Below are 24,514 nucleotides of genomic sequence, written 5' to 3' on the forward strand. Positions count from 1 at the left end.
AAGGAGAAAGGCATTTTCTGAAAAACAAATGACTTCTTGGTGAGAGGGGAGAGAAAGGGCACTAATGGTAGAACAAGTGACATTTAGGAAAGATAGATAATGCCTTAAGAGAATGTATGGGAGAGATGGCAGGTTTGTGACAATGTCCATTTGAGTCTGGTGCTGGGAACTTGTTTCTAATTTTAAGACTGTTTCCAAAAAGTAAGTAAATAAATAGAGAAAATGAAAAGCCTGAGGCAGATTTCGTTTCTCCGTGAGAAAACATCTGTGAATCAGTGTTTAAGGTAACATATAGAAAGCTTGATGGCACTGTAACGATTGTTGTGATCCATCAGAACACTGAAACAGCCACGGCAGATCCAAACGCTGTCGGTCTAAATCTTTAGGCCTATAAACAGTGATTAACGCTGGAAAATTCAAAAAAAGCTATCAATCAACACGGCTCAATATCAACAAGTTTGGTGGGTGGTTGGGTGCTGCTTAAACAGCTGGCATCCGGGCTCAGTTTGAGTATATAATACTCCAAAGTGCTGGGTTTTAGTCCCAAATCTGCTTAAAAGTCAATGAGATGCAGAGAAACGTGGTGTAAAATACTACATCAATTTTAATCATGCATATATAATACAAGAATATTTCCTTTTAACAAACATTGTCAGTATCTTATTTAGTGGGAAATAACTAAAATGTGAGGCAAACAGCCCAGCAGGTAAATGTTTACTATTTATCTTGCAGATCATATAGTTTTTCTTCAAAATCTTCACAAATTCTTCACGTGCTTTCAAAACCAGATCTGGACATAGACTTGACTAGTCCATCGAGCCTACAAGAGAGTCTGTAGGACTTAGATTCAAGTTCAGTAATAGCTGGAAAGAAAATGAAAGAATTAGATTCTTTACTTAAAATACTTCATAGGTAACTAAGTGTCAGTTTACTTTTTAAGAAAAGCTGAGACTCTTCTAAGTTTTAAGAAGAATGAAAAATACCTACATACGATTACAACACAAAACACAAGATTACTACTCTAGACTTTGCCCAGGGCTGCACACTGAATTAACTGCTCTTGTGGCTAACGATCAGAGCGCCTGGTTTTCTCACTCTTCATTCATTTACTCAGCAACCATGTGCTAAGGCACTGTGACAAGCACTGGAACCACAAGATGAAGATGACAGAGTCCACCCTGAAAGATCTTGTACTGTAAACTGGAGAAACAGATGTACAGGCAGTTTCGGTACAGAGACATAAATGCCATGACAGGTATAAAAGAGGGCACAGTTGGAACACTCAGAAGGGACGTCCAGCTTTGTGTCAATTCTGTCCTCTCTTTGGTGGCCGTGATGTGTAAGTAGATACCCGAAGGAGGAGGAGAAAGTGTGGGAGGGAGAGGCAAGAAGCAAGCACAAAGAGCGGAGGCAGGAAGGGCGCCCGTGGAGCTGGACGCAGTCTGCCCAGGCGCTGGAGCACAGGGGCAGAGCAGGGGAGTAAAGAGATACGGCTGAAGCCTTTGGCAAGAGCCAGATAGATGTGGGTGTTTTTCTTCCAAGCTAAGGAATTTGGGATTTTTCCTGAGGGCAAAAGGTTAACCAGTGACAAAGTGAATGACAGGAAATTGTCATCCACCAGGGGACAGGTACATGAACTGTGATTGCTTGAGTCTGGGTTTTTGGCCTCAGTCACTACCAAACTCGAGAAGCTGACGACCTCCATGCTTTCTGAGAACAGGTCCGTGTGCAGGTGACAGGCCCACGGGGACAGAAGAGGAAGGGCACAGCCAGAAATAGAGAACACAGACTTCTTGAGATTTTTTTTAAAGCTATGGATCATGATGAATAAATGAGGAATAAGTACACTTATCATTATGAATGAAATTATGCTTTCACATTTTTCATTAGACATGTGTAAGAAAAACATTTAACATAGTATCTGTTACTCAAACAATAGAAAGAGGTTCCATTTACTGTTCACAGTGTATTTCAGAAATCAATGTCTAAATTTAATTCAGAAATGTTGGCAACATACCTTCTTTTAATTCTCTATCTATATTATTCTCCAACTTCTTCCGCATCTGAAATAAGTCAAATATTATTTTTAGTGTTTAAGTTAAACAAAAAACACTATCATAGGAATGACAGCTAGCTTATGAAATGTGGCCTTTAAATAATACTTTTAGAGACTTGACCTAACTTGGGGATTGCTTACATAGAAAAAATAATCACAGGAATAAAATAAAATAAATTCCTACTTACTTTGATTTTAGATAATACAGAACATACATATGTAAGGCTATTTAGATTCCCCTGATGGAAAGCACAGTAAACACTGCCCTGTCGGATACACATAATCTCAGAGGGCGATGCCTGATCTTATTAGCACAGAATTTAAACAATTAAGTCATGTTCTACACTGAATGCATTACTTTGCCATTCTCAGAAAAACTGCCCTTTATAAAACTTTATTTTTTAACGTTAATGGATTTTTCCTTAAAATGAGCTTTCAATTCCTGCACTTTTAGAAAACTAAAATTTTAAGGTCTGTTCTTGCTAATGTTTTTAGCACAGAATCGTAGATGCATAAAATGAAGAAAAGTGTTCTGTTATAATGTCAAGTGAAAGTTCTACTGGCAAACAAGTTAAGCAAATGTATTTTGCTCTCTGTATATGACTAAAATATTTACATCAGAAAATCTGCTTGAAGAAAAAAAAGGAGAGGCTAGCACCTGTTTCAAAAGTTGGTTTCTGATTCACAACTTCCTTGAGTTAGAAATAAGGAAAACAATATGTAATTCTTTAACTGTAACTTTGTTTCCGTTCTAGAAATTAGGGCCAACTTTTTGAAACTTGACTTAATTAGTTACGTATTTAGTTATGAAATGTGTGGGGACATTTCAAACTACAAGTGTTCCCACCTAGAGTGTTCTTTTAAAAATCTTTCTTATAAAAGCCACCCGCTCACTAAACAGGGTCTAAACTAGTACACCAGACATAATAAACACTGTGGTGACAACAGTGACACGAGAGCCGAGGCCTTTGTAAACGTTAGGTGCAAAGACAAAATTTGGGGCTACCATTTGCCAGTATTTTCAGAGACTGTTTTCCATAACACTGTCTGACAAGAGCATTCTAGAGAGGCCTTCTGCCATCAACAACGTGACAACAGTGCCAGGTGGGTCCTGTGAAGTGAAAAACGCCTAACAGATGAAGGGAGAAGACTTAACTGAAATAAATTCATATGACTGTTAATAAACACTATGCAAAATGTACATCACACTTTTACATGAGTTGAATGTAAGATTACTATCTTTTCCTCTGCAAAGCTATTTTCCTAAATAGGTACTTCTGAGACCCTTATGTTTATTTCTAGGTGAGGACCCCCATGTCCAGATGGTGGAAGTGGTCTGAAGTCCAACATTAATAAGAAGTTGCCTGCAGTTTTACTTAAACTTTTCCATTAAACAAAAACACAGAAAGGTGAGAAAGTTATACACCTGAAGACAAAGGTGAGAAAATTATACACCAGAAGACAATGTATCAGCAAGTTTTAATTCTGATAATTTTTAATTAGGAGGATTCTCTCATAACTGGCAGTTTGCAGACTATGTCCCATAGAAATGGAAGGTCCCACTGGGGACACTGCAGGATTGAGGTCAAAACTGAGGTCACAGGCTGGAAGATAATGCTGCCCTCTCTTTCCGAGATCAATTTGATAACAACGCACTTGCCACACACGTACACACACACATTCATTTCCAAAGTGAATATGTTTTCAGATTACTGATACTTTTCACTTAAAATTTGGTACCATTCTTATTTTAAATGTTATAAAAATAAATACAATTCCAGGATTGTAATAGAATCAAGTCATTTAACCACTTTGATTCATTATCCTGTTGTAAACAGGTTAACGTATGAAGGAAATGACACTTGTCAGTTTGTAACTATTAAATACATATGTTTTGCTGCAGAGAAAAGAAATGAGAAAGAATTTGTTGATCAAGGAGCTAAAAAATTAAGTACAGAGAAAAAAGTGAATGAAAGAAAAAGAACTGGAAGAAGTTGAGTGATTGTCTTTCAAAAGATAACACGCTTCCTCATTTGTCCATTCAGACAAAATGAAATGAGGGCAGGAGGGAGTCCACAGGGCAGAGAGCTGATACCAGAAACAAGGTTACTGAACTCTGCCTCTGCCTTATGAGAAGTGAGCTTAACTACTGCGATAGTTTGATTAGAATTAAAATTCAGAGTGGATGTGACCTGCCTTGGAAGGCTACTTTTTAAAAGAAACATGAGCAGATTCTGCTGAGATGCAGTACTGTGTCATGTAAAAAGTTAAATTCTTAGAATATTAATCATTTTAGCTCTGGTGCACTGGTATATTCCCATTTAGAAAAAGGGCTGCTAAACTGAATGGACATTTGAGAAATTTAATAAATCATTAGAAAATGTTTGAAAGTGTCATTAATACACCAGAAGTCCAAAATCAATGAGTGTAAAATTTAGTCTTCCTATTTAAAATAGATTTGAAGGACATTTATTAACTATTGTGGCCATGCTTCATGTTAGGCACACCAATACTTAAAAACTCTTGAACATAAAAAAACTCTAAAACAGAGAAATTTTGTCTGTTATAATATTGTCTGGAATCCATTTTTAAGTTTTCAGTTCTCAGAAAAAAATTCTATGTGCAAGAAAATCTAACAGTGATGTATCTGCTCAGGCTAATTTTAACTTTTTTGTATTTTATAGTAATATAATTAAATTACACAATTGAGTAAAACTGTAAAATTGCTTCTGACATGTAGGACAAAAATCCCAGAAATAAACTAGAATGTGAAATCTGAGGGTAAAAAGTAGCAAAACAGATACGGGGTCCATCTGTTACCACTACAACGATGTCACATGACAAGTATACTTCATGCAGCAGTAAGAGAGGCAATAAAGCCAAGTGTTATGAACTGGAAAAAACTTGCTTCGACAACCAGCACGACTGAAATCACAGACTTAGAGCAATACTTCTGTCAAGTTAGAAAAAACTGCAGAGTAAGCTGGAACTTCACAGTAAGAACAGTCCAAAATGTTAAAACCTTGACATAAAGGAGAATGTTAAATTCAATCCCAATGCCATTTTTAACATTTTGCTTTCTAGAGCCATAGCTGAAAAGCTGTGGAAGTCTGTTGTTTTAAGCCCCATGCAAAAACCCATCCCTTCCTGTCATTTTAAACAGTATGTTCACACCTCTCAAGGCATTACTTTATGTTTTCCCAGCAGAAATAATTACATCCCTAGTAATTCCACAAGGCATCTTCTTTCTCTAAGTCTAAGAAATCTGTAAGCAGTAACTGTACAGTAACTCCTGTGAGGCGCCCGGCAGTGCTGAGGGAGACGTGTCTCTGCACCCAGACAGAGCGGGGCTTGTTAACCTCCCTGCTAAACCTAGCATGATTCGGCCCCACGGCCCCACAGAAGAACTACGTGTACCTTGGAACTACAACACTGAGTTTAAAATAAATCACTTTCCAGTGTATCTAGACATACTAAAAAATAGACACCTCTTTCCCCAAAAAATATTAAAGGAAAAAACTGTCCTCAGGAGCTTCTCTTGCATTGCTTTTGCACTCACACTCTTCCACCATCATCCTGCAAAGTGACACACTGTCGATTTTTTGGTGACAACTAATGAAAATATTTCGAGTTTGCATCATGCTTAGCCACTGACAGAAGTGTTAGCCATGCATTTTTTTTTTAACACCACGCAGTCCGGTTTCATGACTCTGAAGCACTTAGACTCAATTCACCCACAACACTGTCTACGAAACCTGAGATTTTTTCTTCTCTGATTTATTACATGAAGCCAAGTGAGAAGAAACAGATTGAGACCTCACTTATCAAGGGCCTGTGCTACCCTTCTCTGCATCAAGAAGATCATGAAAACACCATCAAACCATAAACCAACGCGCACTGCTTTAAATGGCTATTTTAACAACTATACACAATGAAAACTGGTTGTAATTTAAAGACTCCCTATCACTGCCACCTCGGTATTCCTAGTGAGGGCAAGACAGAGACGTAAGTGAAATTCATTTTAAAAATTTAAGTATTTGCTTTACTTGACTACATACTTAGAAATGTTCTACAATTGCTCAGTAAGACATTTTATAACAATTAAAATAATGCTGTAAGTAAAATAGTAATTAAGGATGTACTCTTACAGAAGAAAATGATAAAAATTTTAAACTTAAAAACAGAACTTAATGTTTTTAGTGTTACAAGTTTATTGAATTCATAAAAAGAATATATCTTGGATTCCTTTAAATAAAAAACATCTGCATGTGGTTAAGTAGCTCAATGCCAATCATTTACTTATGCTTAGGGGTAGAAAAACTGGGGTGCAGCAAAACTTGAAAATGACTATGAACCAATGCCAAACCGAAATCAATCAGAAGCTAAGCCAAACATTGGAAAGTGGATCTCTAGTTATTTGGTAATAATACTTAGTTTCTAAACTAGAATTTAAAATGGAGCTTTTTAAGAAATTTAAAATTTGTCAGTTTAGTTGCATTTATTGAATAAAGTTAATAACAGGTATCTCTTGAAAATTACAAGTCCAGGAACTTTAAAAAATTATAAAATTTCTGTCTCCTTTATTAGCACAATTAATTATGGCTTTTACTTAGTGTGCGTAAGTCAAATAAACAACTCAGAATTTCATCAAATTAAAAACAAGAATGGTATCAGAAACCTGAAACCCAAGGGAAAAAAAGATAATATAACTAACCCTGAACAGATCGCTTATGCTAGTTGAAGGGTCTGAAAAAATCCTGAAGTTCCTCCTTCGAGTAAGACTCCTTTCGGTCTCTACGCTAGTACTAGAACTTACATCAGAAGGCAGTCCGTCAACAGGCCGTGCGGGAACAGAGCCGAGGAGAGAACTCTTGTGCTGCTTCTCCAGCTGAAGTTCAGTGCTCACTGCTGCCAGCCTCTCATTAGTCCTGCGAGGATCACAAAGCAGATTTCATTCATTTCATTTTCTTCCTAAGTGATGTGTATTTTTAATGTGTATTTTTAAAGTTGCTATAATAGTAAACAGATTGTCCCATTAAACTGTATTTTGACACCAAAAAACACGTCAGCGCAGACCTACTGTAAACAATTACAGTTTAAAACTGTCCTAAAGAAGGAAGTATATGCTTGGGGGGCCCTTAACTAACAAGTACTTCAAAGTGGGGAGAGTCAGAGTTGGAGACGCCCCCCACAGAGGAACCCCGCTGCCTTCTGCACTGGCTGCATCTAGACATACTCACCCTCAGGAAACCAGTTTAGAAATAAAAACTAAACCATCCCTCAAAGCCATTTTCAAGCATTTGCTTTCACCCCTCTTATATACATATTTCACGCATTACCTGGGAGACATTAAACATTCGGCACTGAGGAACAGTTTAGAGCCACCACCTCGGGGGGGCACCAGGCAGCAGAGTCGATGGTGGGAAAGTACTACGACAGCGCCAGGGGCAATTTCAAGTGTCCCCCAGTGTCCCAAAGCTCACTTTGTTACTTTGCTTTTACCAGAGTCCTACATCAGCACGTTTTCCATAACCAAAAAAAACCTCAAGCGGATTTTCACTTTTATAAAAAGCAAAACAAAAAGCCAGAATAGCACTGGGTGCTTGTTTTAGCCCGAGCCATCAGAGGGGCAACGAGCACCCCGAGCAGCGAGAGGGGCCCCACCGAGCTCCTTCCCCAGAACCACACTCAGTATCCCGGCATCACACCGCCACGGCTTTGGACTGTGTCTGTGAGCGCCTGTGCTTTATGCATATTTATTTTATGCACCCACCAGCAAGACGTGTCCTAAGGTAACTGCCTCTTTGCTTTACACCGACAACTTTCATAGGAACGCTCTACTTTTGGATAGCGGGGACACCTGTAGCTTGTAACACTGTTAGGCACCGGAGGTGGGACCTGCCTTTTCTGTCTTCCACACACCCCCTCGGGCAGGCCACCGTCTTCTTTTTAGCCACTTTGTGAACCACTATACTGCCCTTCACCCCTATGTGAATTTCCCCCTATTCCCCAAGCATGCCTTTACGTAGCGGAGACAAACTTAGAAGGATACAGCACTTCATCTCGGTGCCCACGAGCGGTGACACCAAATATCACAATCAAGAAAGTAAATTCACCAAACGCCAGAATGGGGCCCCTTGGGTTTAAGTTGTACTCTTCCAAAACACAGTTAATTTTAAACTCATTAACATTTCTATGGGAATTCCAGCTAGAAATTTTGTGATAATATGGCTATCTAAATTACAAAGTTTGCTAAACCCCTAGCTTAAAGACTAGATCAGGTTAAATATATGCAAATATAAAACATAAAGTCATGTAAAAGCAACAAAAGGCAGCAAGATGCAAACTGCCCTGGACTGACATTTTAAAGGAGAGTTCATTTACTAACACCATTTCCCAAAATCACACTATCTAGTCAGCTTTCACCTGCTACTCACTTCATGAACCTGGCTCAATAAGAATGGTGACTTAGAGGCAAATTAGTGACCTAAATTATTTTCTATAATTCTACGTTTTGACTTACGAGTTTAGTTGACTTGCCAATGACACTTTATTTTCTAGCTCTTCCAGGTACAGTTGTCTATATTTTTCCAATTCTTTTTCACTACAATCAAACTAAAAAGTTTTACTTTTCAGTTCAGTTTCCAGATCTTTAACTCTGTGTTCCATTTGACTTACTGAAGCACGTTTATACTCTCTTAACAACTCTTCTTGAGATGCTGCTTGGGCCTACAGCAAATTAAAAGGATACAATTTTAAAAATACTTATAACCTGTGTAATTACAGTACATTTGTTCCCTTTAGTTTTGAGTCAGTGATTCAGAGAGCAATTTTAAGTGTGAAAAAAAGCTGAACTTTAAAATACTTATCATCAATGTCAATTAAATCTGAACTACGAAATTAAATTTGAATCACTCTTACATTAGTACTCTTGTAATGTGATAGTTCAAAGAATAATAGGATCAATCTAAACTTTTAAAAATTGAACAATACAACCTAGGAGTAATCCAAGAGTGTGGTACAGTATTTAAATCACAATATATTCTTTTCCTCCTAGTCATCTTGATTTACACCAATTGGTCTTAAAAATGATTCTCTAGTGAGAGATGTTCTGAAAGATCAATTTAGTGATAGTAATGATGGAAACTGAATTATTTAAAGGAGTAAAAAATGCGGCCTTCCTTCCAGAAATCTACAAAACAAACCGCTATATGGGAAGTAGAGGAAACACATAAAATGTACACATCCGAACTGTAATTCTCAGCGAAGTGAATTACAGCACGTTACAGATCAATGCTTCACCTGTAAAACCTGGCTGATTTCTTCCAATTTTTCTGCAATATCCTGTCTTGCTTGCTCTTCACTCTCCTGTTTGTACCGCATGACTTGACTGAGTTCTTTCAGTTTTTCTACTACATCCCATCTTGCTCGCTCCTCAGTCTCCGTTTGTACTGCTCCACTGGACTGCGTTCCATTGCGTTCATTTCTAAGTGACGCCTGAGGTGCACTACTTCTTCTTCCAACTGCTTTTTCTCCTCCTCCAGTGTGTCAGATTTCTTTTGCAATTCTTTCATAAATAACTCCTTTAGAAAAAGTTGAGTTTCTGCACTCAGATGGAGAAGTACTGAAGATGTAGATTCCACTTTTGCTGGAAGATCAGCATTCTGCATGAAGAAGATAAAATTGTTTGGTAATGAGGTTAGCAGACTGAGAACAGCCTAACTCTAACCCATCAAAGGTTGAAATAAATTCAGTTACAATAAAATGGTATCTGCCTTGTGGAATGGAGAAACTCAAATTACTCAGAAAATCAAGAAACAAGTTCAAACCAACAAGAGTCACAAAACAATACTATTTACTGTCATCATCTTTGTTATTCATTTGTACTTGACTTTACACTCTTATTTTTCTGTAATCGGTTCATGTCTTTCCTACATAAAATGACACAAGGCACCTCTTAGTAGAAAGTCTCTTACCCCTTTCTCCCCCAAGTCTTAACTTTCCATGATTTTTAAAGTTTTAGGGAGATCATATTGAGTTACTTAGGGCTGAATTAATAAATGCCTCCCAAAACAAGACCTTGGAAAAAGACTGCAATTAATACATCTTACAAATAAGGGTTCTAATGCCATAAGCCTTTCTCTGAACCACAGATATTTTATGCTTGTTTGAATTGCATTCCAAGGAGCAATGAGTGATTCGCAGAGTTAAGGAGAAATCCATCTCCTAGTGTAGTGGTTTAGTAAGGTGATCCATACATTTTTCTAAAGAAAAAAGCCTTAATTCTTGTAATCCTTTGTGGCTCTCCACAAAACAAGAGAACATACTCAACAAAAACAAGCAGAAATACTTGCTGGAATTTCAGTGACACTGACTTGGAAGAACTACTTTCCTTCAGATAGAAGGATTATTTGGTAAGAAGGCAGGCGGAGATGGTGGTTGTAAAACAACTCTACAAATTCCTTGACACTTCCCCTGTGAAATTCCCTCCCCTGAAGTATGTACTGGCCTCAGTCAACTGGTTTCTAGGGGACAGAATGTGGGGGCACTGCTGTGTGATTTCTAAGGCTAAATGGCTTCTTTCACTCCATAGGGATGCTCACTCTTAGAACCCAGCCACCACGTTGTGAAGCCCAGGACACCTACTAAGTCTTTGTACATGCAGCTGTCCCAGCTGATGACCCCAGGGAATGTCCTTAACCAAAGCCAGCTCCAACTTCCAGATATGAGCATGAACAAGCCTTTAGATTATTCTAGTGCCCGCTTGATGCCAAGTGGAGAAGAAATGAGCTGGCTCCACTGAGCCCTGTCTAAACACAGATTTGTGAACCAAGCAGATGCTGTTTTGAGTCACCAGGTTTTGAGGCAGTTTATTATATAAATTATTAGCAATAAATAACTGGCACAGATATTAAAAATGGGGCACAGCCATTAAAAAAGAACCCAAAATGTGGGGATGCCTTTGCACCTGGAGGTAGGTGAAACCTGAACAGATGTAGAGAAGAGTAAGAGTGAAAGCCCAAAGTGTCCCCGAGACTGTGAGTGGAAGCCTGAGGGCCCTTGAAGGGCTGAGAGCGACGGCTTCTAGGCCAAGGAAGAAAATGACACTGAAGCCGGAGGAAACGGGACTCTTGCTACCGAACAGCTGAAAGTAAAATTGATGAGAGAGATAAGCTAAAACAAACAAAAAGATTATTAAATAGAAAGGAGACATGACTCACTGGGTTCAAATATCTGTATCCCATTTAAAGCATCCCCACATGCCCAATTGTCACATAATGGGTAAGCAGAGAAATGGCTTCCGGGCTAAGATCAAATCTAGGGTGCTGCCAGGAAAACAGTCTAAAGATGAAGTCAAGATTCTGTTAAGACCTTGGAAAGATTTAAGGTGCTGCCTCAAATTCCTTTAAAGATCTTAAAATCGTAAGAATTTCAAAGGCATGGCCCCACAACAGCTTCACAGGAAGCCCAAGGTGAAGAGTTTATCTCAAGAAGACGTGAGAGTAGCTTTTCCAATGGCATGAACCCAATAAAATTCACAGGAAACTCAAAGTTTTAAAGAGAACTGTGGTAGCAAAAACACTGCTTGCCAGCTTGGACTGAAAGAGACAAAGATAGTGCAAAACAGGAAGAGGCCTTTGGGTTTTTCTTAGAAGGTCTACAAGGAGGAAGATGGCTTGAGAGAACTACTCAGCTGCAAACACAGGTCACTGCTCATGAAAGGGACAGAACCAAGAGCTCAGAGAAGGCGGTGAAGGAGAACCCCTCCCAGGGTTAGGACTAAGTCCTAATCAAAGAGCTGGCAGCATCAGGCTGCATTTCAGAACTGCTACGGACCAGTGTGCCTCCCATCTTCCATCTGTGAGTGAGGGAGTCCTTAGCAGTTTAGCAGAATGTTGGGTGTGTGGCAGCGAATAACCCGTGTCTCCTTATCCTCAAGCCTCAGCACTGAGAGGAGTGTACCCAAGGGGCTGTACTCCAGAAACCACGCCCAGGAACCTCAGCCCCACCTGGACCTGGTGAAGATGCGAAAGTAAGACCCTGGACTGGAGCCTGAGCCTAACACCACAGCGACCGAGACCTGCTCGGGGACTGAGCAGGGATAAGTGGATTTCTCATATGGAAGCAGTAAGAAAACATTGCGGCTAATGAGTAGATTATGCTGGTTTTTGAATGTCTCCATAAATTTTCAAAATTAACTCCATAAAAAAGGTAGAATATGGGCCAACCTTAAGTGCCCTGCTCCTAAAGAACAGAAAACAGTGCAAGTAGCACCAAGTGAACTGCAGGGCAGGTTTGAAAAGGCAGTTCAGCTTCTGCCTCACTCTTAACCCTGGAACCCAGTCTCATGTGGGCAAGCTCAGGCCACAGAGACAGCTTAGGTGTTCCAGGGGAGGTGGTCCACCTGCCCGCCCCACCAAAGCCACAGCCCACTGCCAACATCAACCATCAGACATCAATGGATGAATCTTCAAGTGATTCCAGACCCCCGCCTTCGAGCTGCCCCACCTGAAGCTGAGAGGAATAGAGACCAGCTGTCTTGGCCACACTTTTCCTAAGTGTAGTTTGTGAACAAAATAAATGCTTATTTAAGCCACTGAACTTTGGGGAGTTTGTTAGGCAAAAACAGATAAACAGAAAAGTGGATGAATGAAGACAGTAAGAAATGCAACTTGAATATAGTAGAAATTGGTCTTCTATAAAGTGGAAAGTAACAAACGTTGAGATTCACTTATTAATGACAAAGTGCTCATGAGAACAAGCAGATAACTTAGAGAAAGACCTAAGAACTAGTGAGAAGGAAGGTATTTCAGAGTTCCCTCCAATTACAGTTTCTTGCAAATTGGCATGTATTTCATAGTTTCCCCTCAACTTTGAGGGTAAGGAAGACTGGTAAGCAAGGAGACATAGGACTTGAAGTCTAATAACTGAAAAACAACTAGAAATAAATAGTCAGTTTACCAAAATCAGCCTTTTTACCTCATTTCAATTAACTTCTAAGAGACAGGCAGCTTTGAGAATTTATTAATCTAGCACTCACTCTTCATTTTCCTTCCCTCAGAGAGAAAATAAAATATTATGGAACCATAAATGTAGTGTCCTTTGGCAGTATTTAAATTAAATACAACTTTTCCTTTACCTTACTTCAAAGCTGGTTGGTAAGGGAAGGTAAGACTGTCTCAGATTTATGTTGTAGCACAATGTTTCTCCGTATCACACAGATTGGCTTTGAACTTTTGAAATTCAAATTACTAATCTGTTATTTGTTTCTGATAAACTGATTGAATATTATCTAATTTTTAACAGCTGTACCCTTGAAAAATTTTCCTTGTATGGTATGAAATACTTATTTCATTAATTATACATTAAGCTATAGAATACAGCTAGGCATCTCTCTTTTTAAGTAAAAGGAGGTAGACACAGGGAGCTGAGAGTGCAGGATCTACACCAAGAACAAGATCGGCACCAGTGTTATACACAAGAACCAAGCCAAAAGAGGACTTCATCGTGAAACGCAAGATGGATTATAGAGGCTTCCAAAGAGGAAGGTTGAATTAATCTTTTCCAGGCTTAATCTTTTGCCTCTAGATAGTGAAATCTATGGATGACTCTATGAATTATACTAAGTGCAACATAATGAAGTATATTGCAGACTGAGTCAGCAGATCCCGTGACCATGATTTGATGGAAACTGGAGTGAAGTGGGAGGCACTGGGTGAGAAACTAAAGGTTTGAATGGGGGGGATGGACTTTAGCTTTGCAAGACTACTTTCTGTCATGTCACAGAGTCAGCAAGGCATAAGCTGGCCACAGGGCCCTTCAGGAAGCAGCAGATCTCCACAGAAGTGGAGTTACAGACATTCCATGACACTGACTTTTTATTACTATGTAAAACAACTGGTAATATGCAAGATGACTCGGAAAGAGTTCTCATAACATCCGACTTGGTACTGGCATAGGACAGACATAGGTCAATGCATCACCACTGAGAATCTAAAAGAAACCCTCACATTTATGGTCAACTGATTTTCAATACGAGTGTCAAATAACTGAATGAGACAATAATAGTCTTTTTAACAAGTGGTACTGGGACAATTGGATATCTACATGCCAAAGATCAAAATTCGACCTCTACCTCATACAATACACATAAAACTAACTCAAAATGAAAGAGCTGAAACTACAAAATTCTTAGAAGAAAACGTGTGTCTTCATGACTGGATCTGGCACTTGTTTCTTAGGTAGGACAGTAAAAGACAGAAATAGATTAACTGAACTTCATCAATATTAAAAACTTCTACTCTTCAAAAGACACCATCAAGAAGGTAAGAAGGCAAGCTCCTGAATAGGAGAAATTACTTGATAATCCTACATCTGATCAAAGACTTACACCCAGGATACAAAAAGAACTCTTACAATTCAATCATACAAAGACAATCCAATTTTAAAGTGGGCAAAAACCTGAACAGACAAGTCTTCAAAGAAGATACACAAATGGATAAGCACATGAAAAGATCCCCAACATTCTCAGTCATCAGAAAAATGCAAATCAAAACCACAATGAGATGCCAGTTCACACCCACCAGGAGAGCTAATGACCAGTGTTGACAGGGATGCATAGAAATTGGGAGAATTACACACTTTGGATAAAAATGTTAAATGGTGCAGCCACTCTGGAAAACAGTATGGCAGTTCCTCAAAAGGTTAAACAGTTACCATATGACCCATACGACAGCATTTCCACCCTTAAGTCTATTCCCCAATGAAAACATGTTTACACCAAAACTTGGACGGAAATGTTCGCAGCAGCATTATTAACAATAGGCAAAATCAGAGGCAGCCCAAAGGTCCATCAACTGACGGATGGATAAACAGTTTAGCCCCACAACCGAGTAACGTTCGACAATAAACAGAAATGGAAATACTGACAAGAGCTGTAACATGGATGAACCTTGAAGACGTTTTGTCAAATGAAAAAAGCTAATCATGAAGGACCACACAGCATGTGATTCCATCCATGGGAAACACCCAGAACAGGCACATCTGTAGAGACAGAAATCAGACTGGTGGTTGCCGGGGGCTGAGGGGGACGGGGGCTGGGGGTGATGGCCAAGGGATGCAGGCTTTCTTTTTGGGGTGATGGGAATGTTCTAAAATTGACTGTGGTGACAGCTGCACATCTCTGGATATACTAGGAGATACTAACTATGCATCCTAAATGGGTGACTTATATGATACGTGAATTTTTTTTTTTTTTTTTTGGTGGCAGGAAGTAATTAGGTTTTATTTATTTTTAGAGGAGGTACAGGGAATCGAACCCAGGACCTTGTGTATGCTAAGCATGTACTCTACCACTTGAGTTATGCAATCCCCCCTTTAATATGTGAGTTATATCTCAATAAAGTTAAGAAAAAATCCAAAGACAGGATCTAGACAATTTTCCTAATTCTCTCTTTTGGGTGTACAGACACGATCTGAACTTTTCCATGCTTTGACAACATACGTAAAATGAAGAGAAAATGAAGGCAACGCCTAACTTCAACTGGTTTGTATAATGACCTTTCTGCACAAGTTACTCTGAAATCCATGAAATCAATATACACACATTCTATATCCATTCACAAAAGTGAAGAGACATGACAATTTTCTGGACCATGCCATGAAACATTATCCTCTGATTTTATCTAGCTTGCCTCATGGTGAGAGATCACTAAAAAATACTGTTTAATAGGGAAAAAAAGTTAACTTCTGTGAGGAAAGATGTATAATTCTCAACTCATCTAAGGGTAAATATTATAAGAGAAAAATAAATAAAGAAATGGCAGAATGAAAGTCAAAGTTTAAGAAACAACTGCATTATAAAGATAATAAAAGTGTAATTATAATGAAGATACAAAAGAAATCTGTCCCTGAAAATCTAGTGTCCTGCAATGCTCTGCACTGCACTCACGGCCGACGTGCTAGGTTTCACACGTACTGGGTTCGCAGTTTGATGTGACTTCCTCTCTGAGTCCTGTGTCTCATTTTCTGAGTTAGTGTGATGATGTGCTGTCACCTCCAGGGATGCTTCCAACATGGACACTTTCTTTCTGGTGTCAGTCAGCTCTTGTTGAAGCTGTCTCATACAGGCCTAAAAAGATAACTCTGTTACTGATTTTTAAGTCACCTTATCATTAAGTTACATTAATAATATATAACTCCAACATAATGGACTTTGAGAACTATCCCCACAGACATCAATTCACCTTCTTTTCCTCATAGGCACACATTCCTGTTTACCGAATTTCATTAAAGACACAGAAGGCGTGACCCTCCTGCCTTACTGACAGTAAGTTAACTTAGACAATGGATGCAGCCCCACCAGCCATTCCCTGCCCCTCCCAGGAAATGGCCAAGCTTTACCCCTACTGAAGTCTCAAACAGAAATGGGTGTGTGGGTGGGATGAGTGGTGGTAAGTTCCACACTGTGCAACATTCTCCCTCTTTCTCATTAGAGGCTTAAGTTCAGAGTTCTTCACATATTCAATCTGGTGTTTAAATCCTTCCAATAGACTCCTATCTCACAATAAAAATGAGGTTATTCCAATGGCCTTTGGGGACCCGAGACAACCTGGCCTCCCCTGCCTCCTAGACTGCAGCTCCTACATCTCCCCCCACCCCTCCCACTCACTCCCTTCCTGCCACTCAGGACTCTTGGCTGCTCCTCCTCAGTCAAAAAATGGGACCCCAATGCCAAACTCGTACATCACAGAGCACCCCAGTTCCTCTGTACTGGACAAACTTACATCCAAATGACAGTAACTGAGCCTTGAAATGAGAATTGTGAGCACACTATTTGAAAAAATGTTCAAAGTAAATTATAAATAGAACAGGGGAGACTAAATCAAACACAGTTTTGCTAAAATTTACATTTGTCTCAAATTATGACTGAATGAAAAGTAGATGCCTTTAAGGAGTGGAGAGATCATAACAATACATAATTTGAGATGGAAATATTTCTAAATTTAATTCCCGTTGACATGAATACAAATAAAATTATATCAACTAAAAATATATGAAAAGCTACTGAATGAAAAGTACTGCAAGATACAGCTTTTACACATCAGTTCATCTGGGAAATCTGGATTTGACTGTCAAGGTAATCCACACAATTGAATCTTTTCTCTCTTTTTTTTTCTTTTACTTTTTTTGTTCACCCAACTGAATCTTAATTTCAAAATACTCATTTTAGGTCTGAGCATTTCATTTATCTACTATACCATGACACTAAAATGTGGTGACAGGAAGATTAAAATGATTTGGGCAATATAAGAGGAAATTACTAAGACCTGCCTGTATCTGTCAACAACTTACAGCTTAATCTCTTAGAATTTCAGGTGACATGGCATCTTTACTCAAAGTAAAGCACCTCTCAGGCCTTTTGTTTGCTGGATACAAGGCATGCTTTTAGGCTGCTTTACAATGTATATATTTATAGCCCACACATTTTTTATATTCAACTAGTTTCAACACTCAGCTTTCATCGGATACTACTTTGAATTTTCTTTGAGGAAGTCTGAAAATCAATTCCCTTTCTGGGTACTTACTTCCATTTCTGCTCTGTCCATTACATACTGATACAGTCTGTCCTTTAAACATCTGGATTCATCGATTAACTCCTTGTTTCCTTCCTCCAGCATCAGAACTCGTCTGCTCATGGCTTCAAGTTTTCCCATGTGATCCAGAAACGGCTCTGGGATATTAAGTATTGTATTTTTACTTTTGGCCTCATTTTGAGCAGCTTCCAGTTGCTGTCGAAGCAACATGTTTTCACTTTCTAGTTCACATACTCTCTCCTCCAAGAACGCCTGCTTTCCAATGTATTTGTTGACTTTCCCTTGTTTGCTCTGAGACAAGGATTCAGTTTCCTTGTTTGAACGCTGGGCTTGGCCTCGGTCTCTATGCACACATTCTAATACCAACGTCGTTGGTCTAAGAGCATCTCTCCTGGGATGGAGCTCAATTTCTTGGCCACGGAATTGACTTTCAGCTTCAGGAAGTTGCTGAGGAAGCACCTCGCTGTTATCTTCTGGGTCAGACAGCTCAAAATCCATTGTGTCCTGTAAGTGAAACCCCTCATCTCTTACTCTTTGAACTGTACTCAATAAACTGACATATCATAATTTCCTTTGAAGTGAAAGACTAATCTCTAAGTTTATACAACAAAAAGTTTGCAATATCTGGGTATCCAATTGGAAGAACTTAAGGTGGATACAAATCTCAAACTTTAAACAAGCAGAAATCCCCAAAAGTTCAAAAATTTAATTAAAGACAGTGAATCCATGAAAGTAAAAAAAGAAACCACAAAAGGGTGTTTAAGAAGCTCAGAACTGGGAAGGACTTTCTTTCTCTGAAATACAACAAACCCAAAAGGCTTAAAATAAACAATGAATAAATCTGACTACACTTAAAAGTTATATCTGACATCTAACCTTTACAGCTACCCCCAAAGTAAGAGCCTTAGCTCTGTATATATTTGGACAGGTTAAATTTCCTAAAAAATATTTTCCTGAGAATATTCCATGAATATTCTCCCTTTCTAACATTTTTAGGGCGAGTTACAAGAATTACACCTACAGAGAAGTGATAAATCTAAGCACTCTACTAAGCACATCTACAAACATCAGTTAACTCTTTTAGCTGTGACAATTCTGGAATAAAGGGTTAAAAACACAAGCAAGCTGCAGGATTTCCCCCAGGTCTTCTGACTCTCTGACTCTTACACCAAACCAAAGCTAATTTTCTAGGATAAATATATAAACACAAGAGAAGCCTTCTATTTCCCTAATGGTGAATACACTAAAGGTAAAGAAGGTCAAATTTACAGAGCTCTTCTTAGAAAATCAGGAGACTATTTGCTTCTGCAATAATTTTTATTTCTTCTTCATGGTGTTTATAACAGTAATGGATGTGAAGTAGCAGGGAAATACAGTGAACTGTTTTATTAAATATAAAATACTGATCAATAAGTTATCACTAAGTATAGATTATGGCATGTCTGTCACTATATTCAAAAGCTCCTTGTACTGAAATCGGATACCACATGGAGCAGAGCGTTACTTTTTATCACACGTAGGAGAACGACACCCAAACTACGGTTTCTGAACTGGCTACACTTTTTCCTCCTTACCATCAGTGGAAATGATAAAGTAACCTCTCCATTCGTCTATCAAAGGAGTGAGATCACTGCCAGAAACTAGAATGCCTGCTGTTAGTGGCAACAGTTTTGAGATCATGGAAAGTTCATCAATTCCTATAGGAAATACGAACAGCCTCTCCTTGGATGAGGCCATTGTGAATGTCACTATGTCACTGTTGCAGGCAAATGGATTTGAATTCAAAATATTGCTTTATCCAATGAACCAGAAATGAAACCCCCAGAAAATATATTTACATATATAGGCTTTTAAAACCCTCTATACTTTCTGTACCTATAGTATTGGTTTTTAAACTATGTAAGTATACAAATTCATACACACACGTTTGAAGATGACTAAAGAAAATACCTCAGCATTCATTTTCTTGTTAGTCTTTTCTGCCTCCTTTTGTTGGGAAAGATGATGGGCCAGGATTTCATCCTGTATTACTCTGGCATTCTGCTCTCGAGAAAGTTGTCTCTGAGCATCATTCCACTCTTCTAAAACCTGGAGACATATTTCATTAGGTTTTGGGTTTTATACCATGAAAAAAAGTCAAAAAAAGCTTAGGAGGGGAATCTTTAACAAAAATTTTTTTGAACTGTTAAAAAAAAAGTAGCCTTTTTAAGCACAGGGATCTTTAATGCACATAAATAACTCAATTCTAATATATATGACAGCTAAATTTATCACAGAGCAAAAACACAAGGGATGTAGTATCATGAAAGAAAAAGTTTTTTTAAACACTTTTTAAATTAAGTTATAGTCATTTTACAATGTTATGTCAAATTCCAGTGGAGAGCACAATTTTTCAGTTGTACATGAACATATATATATTCATTGTGACTTTTTTTTTGTTGTGAGCTACCACAAGATCTTGTATATATTTCCCTGTACTATATACAGTATAATCTCGTTTATCTATTCTGCATATGCCTGTCGGTATCTACAAATTTTGAAATCCCAGTGAAAGAAAATTTCTTTATAAGGCATTTAACCAATTCCATCAGTCTCAAGGCAATTCAGTCTGGATTTTAACTTCAAAAAGCCAAAATTAACACATGGATTTGAATTAGACTTGTTACTTTGTTGAATGGACCAAAACCGTCAATCCTTATGTTAAAGATTAAGCTCAATTTAACTTCCATTCCTTCATTCAGAAAAGACACAGAGCATCTATTAGATGCCAAGAACACCAAGAAATTAGTAAGTTAAGCTCTAAATGTCACAGTTCATATTTAGGATGAGATAACTTTTATTTGTTTTAAATGAAAATATAGATAAATTCAAAAGATTATAAATAATATTGATGAAAGTGTTAGAGATATGCAATTTTCATGTAAGACAAATTTACCTGATTTGGTTTATTCCTTATGCTCTTCAGTTTGCATTCTAGTGCTTGGGCAGTGATTTCAAGTTGTTGTTTCAGGTAAACTTGCTCATTGTATTGTTTCTCTTTTCTTTTTAAGTCATCCTTAGTTTTTTCATATAATACATGAGCATTTTTCTTCTTCTTTGTTTCTTGTTCTAATGTGAATCTGCAGTGAAATATGCTTACCTTAAAATTTATTTTGTTAGAAAACAAAAGGTTCATTTTATGACCTGGTTCCTCACATGCTGATTTATTACCCTAATGGAATTTCTATGTTCTCAATTTTTTTTTCATTTCTAAGTCTCACATTTTAAATTCCTCACTTCAATCTCTTCATAAAGATAGACTATATATATATATTTGAAAAGTAGCAATGAAAAGACATAATGCTACTGAGTTTCAGTCAAGAGTAACTCTGGTCAATAGTGTAGGAAAGAAATTTTGCAATTATTCAGTAAGGTTTGAATTGAAAATTACCCTTTTTCCCCCACATAGTCATAAACTACTCCTTCATTAGGACAGAGAATTTAGTTATTAATTAAAAGAGAAGTTGCTATTTAGAAACAGGTTTATAAGTTCATGAGAAATAAAATTTCAACTTCATGAGATATTACAGGGACTCCTACATGATCTCCAGGGGAAGGTAACATCCGCAGATGTCTTTTCCAGAACACTGACCCACTAATTAGCATAATCCAAGGCAAGGCTGGGGAGTCTACTCCCTGATGCCCTACACTTTATGTTTCTTCTTTTGCAGCATTTTGAACTTACCTTGTTGAATATTATTTATTTAGTAAATCATGTTTAAATCCCTTTTGGTACAAGGCAGTATCCCTATTAAGTAATTAAGAAATAAAGAGTAACCCGTGCTTTCAGCATAGACCTTTGAACTAAACTTATCTCTGTATGACAGAGATGCTGAATAAACCAACCAGTAATCACTTTCCACTTTACTTTTTAGTCCATCCATTCATATGTTAAGAGTCAAACTGCATAAATTTTTTTAAAGTTTCTGCCTTGAGAAAAATGGTCATTTCATAATTCTGCAAGTGGGAATGTAAAGTAATATAAACTTTCTGGAGGACAATTGAGAGATAAGGATCAAAGATTTTTTTAAAGAAATATAGAATGAGTGTGTGTGTATATATATATATATATATATATATATATATAGCTGTTATTTCCAAGAGTATCATATTCCACAATATTAATGAAATTTTCTCCCCTGTAAAATCCCAAAAGGTAAGTTAGCAATTTTAAGTCTTTTCCTACATACCTACAGTATTAAAATAAATATAAATTTATTTCTTTAAAATCAAGAAATTCAGTACCTCATGCTGCAGAGCTGTCGTTCCCACTCCACATTTTGAAGTTTTAACTGTGATTTTGCTTCTCTTGTTTTCAACAGCTCTGCTTGTAGCCAGTTCACCTTATTTTCCATTTCTTTAATTTTTCCTCTAAGTAGTGCACAGTCAGATTCTTTCAGTTCTATTGATCTGAGTGAATGAACTGGATCCTGAATTTTCAATAACCTATCAAAATCTGCATTAGGAAGAAAACATAGAAACAAAATGTATGAATAATTTTTGTGCATAAAGGCCTGTGCATTTTCACATTCACTCATCCATATATTGAACAAATGGATATTGAGCATCTATAACATGGAAGACATTCTTCTAAGCTCTGCAGATTTTAAAAGAATGACAAAGTAATATTATGAACATTATGCAAATAAATTTGACAATTCAGATGAAGTGGGTAAAATTCCTTCAGAGAGAGAAATTACAAAAGCTCAATTAAGAAAGAACAAATAAGCTAAAAAGCCCTATATCTTAAAAACCAAAAGTCCTATTTAAAGACCTTACAACAAAGAAAATTCCAGTCCCAATGGTTACACTGGTGAATTCTACCAAGTATTTTGGGAAAATTTAATACCAACTCTACACAAATTCTCAAAAAACGAAGAAGAAATATGTCCTCATTCTATAAAACTAACATTACCCTGAATCCAAAACCAGACAAAGATATTACAAGAAAGAAAACTAATGTCATGAAAATGGAGATAAAAATTCTAAAAACATCAGCAAATTAAATCCAACAATACAGGAAAATTCATCACAACCAAGTGGGGTGTATCCCAAGAACGCAGGGCTGTTTTAACATGTAAAAATCAATGTTATTCATCATATTAACAAACTAAAAAAGAAACCATATGATCATGTCAGTGGATAAAAAGAGGCACTTGCCAAACCTCCATATCTACTCCTGATAAAAACTTCCAGCAAACTAGGAACCAAGGGAACGTCTTCACTATGACAAAGATCTGTGCTAACCCTACAGCTGACACCGTATGCAATGGTGGAAAATGGAATGCTTTTCCCAGAAGGGGAGGAACCAGACAGGAATGGCTTCTCTTACTCCTTCTATTCAGCACTATACTGGAGCCAGTGCAATCAGGCAAAATAAAGAACCAAAAGACATCTAGATGGGAAATGAAGAGGTAAAACTGTGCTAATCAGTGGGGAATGATTACATGGTGCGAATCAGCTAACTCCAACCTGTGGGCCAGGTTGCTTGCTTTGGTAAATAAAGTTTTACTGAAATACAGCCACGTCCATTAACTTGTGTATTGTCTATGGCTACTCTTGTAACAATGACAGAGCTGATTAGCTGTGATAAAGAATGTATTTACTGGCTGCAAGTCTTAAATGTGAACTGTCTTTAGTAAGACAGTAGTTTAAAGAAGAAAAATCTTGACCACCTTTGGTTACATAGAAAACCTGAGAGAATCCATAAAAAGGCTACTAGAACTAATAAATGGGTTCAGTCAGGTTGGAGGGCACAGAGTCAGTATACAGAAGTTAACTGTATTTCTATCATCAGAAACTAAAATTTAAAATAATTATTTTAAAACAAACAAATAAATAAAAATACACTAGTTATAACCGCACTGAAAAATAAATACAGGTAAACTCATAAAAGATGGAAAGACCCAGACACTAAAAACTCTAAAATATTACTGAGAAAACCAAGGAAGACCTATATAAACGGAGAAATAAACTTTGTTCGGGGTTAAAAATTCCGTATTGTTAAGAAGTCAGTTCTCCCCAAATTAATCTACAGATTCAACATAATCTACGTCTAATTTCCAGGACACTAGCAGACTGTTTTTTTTGTTTGTTTTTTTTTTTTTACATTGACAAGCTGATTCTAAAATTCATGTGGAAAGAAGGGTAATAAAATGAAACAAGATGAAGCCAGAGGACTGTGGCCTTTAACTATGGAGTTGTCAGAAGCAGTAGCTGGATTTTGAGCAGGGGGGTGACAAAGATCTGAATTTTAAAAACTATCTAGTAATCATGGTTGCGGTGTAGACCAAGGTTCCAGGAGGCGGACAGCATAGAACAAAGTCCTGAGGTGATTTCAGTGTTCTAGGAGGGAAGAAGTGATAACCTTCACCTGACCTTGGGTGAAGGCGTAGGAGCAGCAGAGTCAACAAAAAGCACAGGGAGTGGGAACGGTCACAGCCCCTGGCTGGCAGCGCACAACACGTCTGATTCTGCTTTAACACAAGGCAGGTTTCTGAGACGCAGTGGACTGTAACGGAGCCGTGCTCCCTGGGGCAGTACTAGGTGTGCACACGTTACCACGAGATACTTAAAAAGGCTGTGTAGTCATACGGGGGTCCTACCTTTACTCTCCGGGCCAAGTTGTTCCATTAGCCTCAGGGTATTCTTACAATTAGGGTAAAGAGACTTGCGATCCTCAGAGGCTGTTTCTGGTGCCAGAGTTAAGTCATCGAGGTCATCCACAGAATTCACATGCTCTGTGACCTACAAATAAATGCTATTTCAGTGTCTCCAACATCGTTATAAAATATGCTTAGTGTACAGAGGTGATAAATATCCA

The 24,514-nt window shown here is 37.8% G+C and overlaps 1 protein-coding gene across 11 annotated transcripts in view; it reads right to left on the minus strand.

Moving 5' to 3' along the window:
* Positions 1–586: 586 nt before the first annotated feature.
* LOC116147079 (putative ankyrin repeat domain-containing protein 19) overlaps positions 587–24,514 on the minus strand; it is a 69,002-nt gene continuing 45,074 nt past the window's right edge. For 9 of the 11 annotated variants that reach the window (XM_064477030.1, XM_064477029.1, XM_064477028.1 and 6 more), the window contains 11 exons: positions 24,297–24,438; positions 21,937–22,147; positions 20,588–20,771; positions 19,603–19,740; positions 17,644–18,156; positions 16,035–16,187; positions 9,359–9,720; positions 8,580–8,785; positions 6,873–6,984; positions 2,018–2,063; positions 587–863 (listed from right to left, as the gene is read on the minus strand). In XM_064477030.1, coding sequence (XP_064333100.1) covers positions 9,469–9,720; positions 16,035–16,187; positions 17,644–18,156; positions 19,603–19,740; positions 20,588–20,771; positions 21,937–22,147; positions 24,297–24,438 — 1,593 coding nt within the window. In that variant the 3' untranslated portion in view covers positions 587–863; positions 2,018–2,063; positions 6,873–6,984; positions 8,580–8,785; positions 9,359–9,468. Of the gene's footprint in view, positions 864–2,017; positions 2,064–6,770; positions 6,985–8,579; positions 8,786–9,358; positions 9,721–16,034; positions 16,188–17,643; positions 18,157–19,602; positions 19,741–20,587; positions 20,772–21,936; positions 22,148–24,296; positions 24,439–24,514 lie in introns of those variants that run through there. The other 2 variants (XM_064477032.1, XR_010377093.1) reach the window with 2 other exon arrangements.

Source organism: Camelus dromedarius, chromosome 21 (assembly GCF_036321535.1).
Source record: "Camelus dromedarius isolate mCamDro1 chromosome 21, mCamDro1.pat, whole genome shotgun sequence".
NCBI classification, from domain to species: Eukaryota; Metazoa; Chordata; class Mammalia; order Artiodactyla; family Camelidae; genus Camelus; species Camelus dromedarius.